The sequence below is a fragment of the Bubalus bubalis genome, chromosome 14, assembly GCF_019923935.1.
Source record: "Bubalus bubalis isolate 160015118507 breed Murrah chromosome 14, NDDB_SH_1, whole genome shotgun sequence".
NCBI lineage: Eukaryota > Metazoa > Chordata > Mammalia > Artiodactyla > Bovidae > Bubalus > Bubalus bubalis.
Genome location: NC_059170.1, coordinates 59,634,651 through 59,640,650, shown reverse-complemented (window position 1 = coordinate 59,640,650; position 6,000 = coordinate 59,634,651). Strand labels below are relative to the sequence as shown.

The 6,000-nt window shown below is 43.6% G+C and overlaps 1 protein-coding gene across 1 annotated transcript in view; it reads right to left on the bottom strand.

Annotated features, from left to right (window-relative positions):
• Positions 1–2,927: 2,927 nt before the first annotated feature.
• The window catches only part of C14H10orf67 (chromosome 14 C10orf67 homolog), a 101,753-nt gene continuing 98,680 nt past the window's right edge, over positions 2,928–6,000 (bottom strand). The window contains exon 17 of the mRNA XM_006079980.4: positions 2,928–3,549. Within this exon, the coding sequence (XP_006080042.3) occupies positions 3,461–3,549 (89 nt within the window). The 3' untranslated portion in view covers positions 2,928–3,460. The remainder of the gene's footprint in view (positions 3,550–6,000) is intronic.

The following is a 6,000-nucleotide window of genomic DNA, read 5'->3' as shown; positions in this document are numbered from 1 at the left end:
CCTTCCTCTTGCGTGCAGTGCTTTCATCCAGCGCTTGAATTGTGTTGTCAAAATTTAGTAGAGGAAAGAGGAGGGGGGCATGAGAACTGGGGAGGGGTTCCTTGAAAAGTCTTGGAAATCGGTATTTTTGCAGGTGTAGAATGTGCCTAATAACCATAGCTAGTGCGTGCTCCCCAATGGCGAGGGTGTGACAGGGACAGCTGGCTCAGTCTTCAGCGTGAAAACACCCCCTCGGTGGACCAAACACAACGACACTGACCTTTCTGCAGGGGGAGCGGAGATGTGCCTTTGACTGAATTGGCCATAAAGACGTCTTGCTATGACTTTTGTTCCCCACGAAAGCAAAGAAATATTGCGTTTAATATGAGAAGTACTGTTCACAGCTTTTCTGTGCCGCTTAAGAAATATTACAGTGCTGATTTACTGGCCTTCTTCCTCTGAGTTGGCCTCAAGGCTGGAGGGTGGAGGGGTAGGGTTGGGGGTGGGGGTGAGGACCAAGGAGGAGGCTGCAGAGGGAGTGCGGTAAATTGCCTATTGCCTGTTTCCAAAGTTCTCCCTTCGCAGCAGCAAATTTATCAATCTTTTCATCTGACAATACTTTGAAATATATCATTGTCATCCACAGTTGTTTGATAGATTATCTGCAGGCACACAGCCTTTTTCAAGGTCAAGTTGAAGATTCTTGTTTGCTGTTTAACTGGGTTGTTTAAAAACTCAGAACAATGCCTGCCTGTTAAATTTTCACTTGTTCTCATGGGGCATTCCAAAGCAAGTTTTCCTATTGACCGGATGTCGGGATATTTCATCTCTTTGAGCTTCTCAATTCAGCAACCAGGGCTTGGCAATGAAATCAACAGGAGAAGAAATAGAATTTGCAGACACCAAGGAGATTGAACCATCTTTCACATCTCCTCAAAGTGTGTACTAATTTTGCTCTGCATGTTGCAGGCTGGTTATAGCCACACATCTATTCAACTTTCTGCCTTTATTCCAGTGGAAGCTGCACATACACTCCCCTAAAGTAGAAGCACAAAGAAATGGCGGCCACTCTGTCAGCACATAACCTGTTGCTCTAAGGACATTTTATAATAAAATCAGCCTCTAAATCATCATGTTTCATGGACATATTTATTTATGCTTTTAATGGAGACAGGCTTCACAGTTTCCACTATATCTGCGATGATTGATTTTTTTTATTCAGCCAACTTTTATTTACCTTGCAAAAATGTTCTGGACCAATGTGATAAATTACAGATATGCAAATTTCTTTGAATGGTGTTGTAAGTGTGTCTAGCTGGAGCTGAATAACGCCTTGCAAGTCAGTCTGTGCGCGCTCAGGACCCCAGGGAGCTGATCAAAGCACCCATTCTCTTTCATCCCCGGTATTCTCCTCCAAACTATTTCGATACAATATGTTTCCATGATGCACTTAATGTGCTAGGGACATAGAACTCATTACAACCTAGCTAGTTCTGCCGACCTCTTTGTTCTGAGGCAGAAAGTCAAAGAAAAAAGGAAAAGCGCTGCCAGTTGCCAGCTTTCTGAAATGCTAAAGCATGCGTCATTTTTCACCAGGTCTCGTCTTAATATCCTCAAAAGACAAACTATGAAACCGGCCTCAGCCCTTTCTGGCATTAATTACACTGCTGTCCAGCCGATCTGTTTTTCCTATTATATGCATTTCTCAGCAGGGATTTTTTTTTTTTTTTTTGCAAGAGTAATGCAGCTGCAAGTTAAACTATGAATGCATTTTTATCACTGTGGAAAAAATAAGTGAAAAGGCTGCAGAACACACAATTGAAGTTTGTAAAAAGTTTCTGGTAGATAAGATTTAGGGTGGAACTTGGGAGGTTTGCACAACTTCTGTAAAACCTGAAATTGACCAAGAGCCTCACAAGCATTTACGATGTGCCCTCAGTGTTCTGTAGAGTCACTCATTGTGCCATGTGAAATTCCTCTTTGGTATCCAGATAAATCTTGAAGGTGAAATCTTTCGAGGTTTCTCTGAAAATTCTAAAAGGAAATAGTCCATCCTACACCCAACTAGGAGGCTGCTTCCAAGGAATTTCCGTCCAGGAGAACAGCTCAGAGAATATAAATTCTATTTCACTTCCTCCGCTTCTTGTAGGGTTGATTGGTTGGTGGAAATGGCTGGCAGCCAGTTCTGGGAAAGCTTCCAGACCTGACTCCGATTAACCCTCTCTGGTGAAACTCTGCTGGAAACCAACTCACCAGCAATTGCCATTAATCTACTTACTAATTAAGCCAATTCATTTCTAAAGGAGAAAAATTCCTTTCTTTAGCCAAAGTGATGGGAGGAAATTTGAAAGAAGCGCCAAACTGTGTAACTGTAATTCAGCCAAGGACTGCTAAAACAAGGTGTTGATATATAGCAGCAGATTAAAACAAGTTTCTAGGGCAACACTCCTTTGGAGACGGTGGCATATAGTGCATAGTAGATGAAGCTCGAATAATGCTTCAGGGCGCTATGCCACCCTGTGTCCTCGCGTTGAAAATACCACGTCTCTCTCCAATTAAATCTGGTGCCTTTTACGCACAAACAAATCGCCTCTGTAGCTTTCTTTTGCACCAGAGTACATCAGCTTTATGTGATAGCCACCACAAATATATTTCTTGAGATTTAATAAACGTCTTTATAAATCTGTAAGCCAGAGCTTAGGATCTTGAAACTGGGCTGCAGACCGGGCCTGACTTGTAGACAAGGGAACCGAAAGGGCTGGTTTGACCATTACGCACGGATGAAAAGCAAACCAGTCTTTAAGAAAATGGTGCCTGACATTCGGAAAGAAGAGATGCGTGAATTTTCATCTTGATACTTACCAGGAAACACAACCCCAAAGAGTTTCCACAATTACTAAAGAATTGTTTACAGCGTTTAAGATATGTCTGGAAGCCCCGCGCCTATGTAAGAGTGGACCTCCTTGGAAGACATTTAAAATCTCCTTCGAGGTTTTCTGGTACGCCTTTATGGATCAGTTGGTGGATGAGTAGACAGCAAATCAGTTTGACTTAGCGTTACAGGGATTCCAGGTAGATTAGAGAGGGAATGACACAGGGTTAGTGCCTCAAGCTTTTAAGTTTTAATTGAAGTTCGTTCCTTCCCACCCTAAGGCGCTGGGGCGACCCGCTGAGCCCAGGGAGTGCCCGGATGGATGTGGCAGCGGCTCAGGGTCTGTGCGCCCCGCTCACCACGCACGAGCCAGCGGTTTCTTGAAGCGTTTGGAAAGGTGCGCACAAAGCGCGCACAGAGAGCGCACTTCGCGTTCTTTTCAAGTGCGATGCGCCAATGAGTATGCGGCATCTGAAGACGGTACAGTTAGGTTAGAAACGCCTTGAAGACAGTGTCCCTCGTCAGGGAGGCAGGCCTTACGCCAGGGTGGTAAGGGCCCTCTTTCTGCCCCACCAGATCCCTCTCTGAGCAGCGCAGTGTTCTTTGCCGCTACTTGGGAGCAGCCGTGTCACTCTCTGTGGTGTTCTGGGGCGTCGACTGCTTCTTCTGAGATTCTTCCTCCAGATTTTCTGACCTCACTAAACAGAAGGAGAGATGAAGAGAGGTGTAATTTGCTTTACTTACTGTATGTACGTAAACCACTCCCCACACACTTTCACTCTTTGCCTCACTTTTAGTGGGTTCTCCAAGGCCTGGCCCCGGCTGGGGGGCCTCCTCAGTAAATTGGAGGGGAGGGTGGGGCAGGTCAGTCTGGCGGTCAGCTCCTCCAAGGCCTTTAAAGGAGCGGGTGCCGGTGAAGTCTCCCCTGAGATAGTGTTCCTGCTGTCCCAGACTGAAGAAACGGTCTGAGGTGCCTGTGACCAGGGCCAGTAAATGATCTTCCCGGAGTTACCGCCCTAGAATTAGGAGCCGTTGTAAGAGAATAAAACAAGGCAGGAGTGGACTTGTGTTTGGGTTCAAGGACCTAGCTCAGGTTTACATTTCCATTTGTGTTTTCAATCTTTCCTCCTTATGAAATAGAAAATTTTGAGTAAGAAGGAAAGAAAATCAACTTTGGGGTGGGGGATGGTTCTAAAGTTGGGGATGGGGAGGTTTTGCCCTCCCCACCCCTCACCCCAGGCTGGGCTCTCTGCTCCCTAGGGAGGGACATTTACCTGGTGTGTAAATTGTGAGGAAAGCGTTGGGGGTCTGAGACAGGAAAGCCACAACATGGGATGTGATGTTCCAGCTTTGAAGGGGAACAAAGGCCCTGAGCTAATCCCAGTGAAAGCCAGGAGCGTGGAGAAGGCAACAAAGACTTGCAGCCTGCGGTCACCGGTAGGTGTCAATGTGGACACTTATGGCCGGCGGGGCAGTGGGAGAGGGGAACACAGAGCCGGGCTGTCATTCCAAGGCTTAACATGAACAAAGATAAAAACGTGACAAGCTCAGCTTTCAATGGTTGGGAGGTTCAAAGTGGAGTGCTAGGGAGTGTATCTGGGTCAAGTCTTTTCTGAAGCAGGGCTCCTCTTTCTCTCCTCCCATTATCAGCCAGGGAAGTTCTGAGGCCTTTTTCCTGATAACTTTTCTTACTGATAGAATTCTTCAAAATAATGTCCGATTCTACCCACTGCCTAAGGTGAAGAGATGGAGTTTTCAAGACTTCCAGACCTCAGAAACCCAAGTGGCTGTATTAAGACATATGAACTTGAACATCCTACCTTAACTTTCAGGATAAAGTTCATGGACTCTTGTATGCATTTCATGAAAAGAAATAACATTTTCTTTTGTGAAACTGTTCATACATGTAGATGAATCGACAGGTAACATAATTTAGAAAGTATTCATCCAACGAAGAAGTTTCATTAGTAAACCATTGAAGGGATAATGGAGACCTGGGAGAATTAAATATGCCTGCGGTTTCAGATTCCCTATTAGAAATCCAGCAGATAAGACATCAACCAGCAAATGAATCTCCTCTAGAAGCTGGGAAAGATAATTGGGAATCCTCCACTAATGCAACTGATTAGCAAAGATCATCTTACAGAATGAATAAGTGGAAATGACAACAAATTATGTTTATCCTAAGAACATGGACACATTGTGTTCCTTAAATTCTGGTACTAGAACCAAAACGCAAGCTTAAAAAAATGATCATATAATAAAATTCTGATTTTCCTTAGTTGAAGTAAGCCTCCTAAATAATAATTTTAAAAAAGGATGTAAATATCCTTAAAAGACTAATGACATTTCACAGGTAATGCAATTTAGAAAGAAACACTTCCATGTTTTCTTTTCCAACAATGTGCATTTTTGTAAACTGCTATAAATTGCAATTCAAAAGCACTGCTCTCACCATCCCCAATCATTTTTTATACTGATCAAATGAATGCAGATACTCCCATTTGGGAGGGGCGACATGACATTTCACTTGGCAGTTCTAAACAGGTCACAGACCTTTCACAGACCCTAAGGCAGTGGGAGGGAGTGCTTTACTAAACCGTGTAACCAAATCAAACCAATGGTTACCCCTTTTCAAAACCATTGGAATGGTCTGCACAATGCTATTCACATAGCAGCACAGAAACTGAAAGGATGGTCATCCAATGGAAATTTCTTTCCTTTTGTTTACACTTACAGAGCTCAAAAAAGTATACTAGGAGGAAAACAATTACATTTGCTATGATAAAAGTCATAAACACTTAACATGCGTTCTGGCTGGTGTAACCGACATAGATACGGCCATCCATTGGTATGTATATATATGCACATGTATGTATGTATATGCATGTGTATTTATTGGAGATGTCCCTTTGTTTGAAACCTTAGGCACAAAGACACAACATGGCTGCCCTCAAGATGACCTATTGCTTTCAAGTTGCTTGAACACATCAGAATTTCCATTGTTAAGGTTGATTAATTGAAACTGATAAGTTACCATGAATAAAGATTGTTTTTCTGTTTAATGTGGTGGGCCTGATTTGGTAAATGCCTCATTCATGTAGCTTTGCAGTGCAGCATATGGGCAAGAGTCATTCAGTATCACAAAC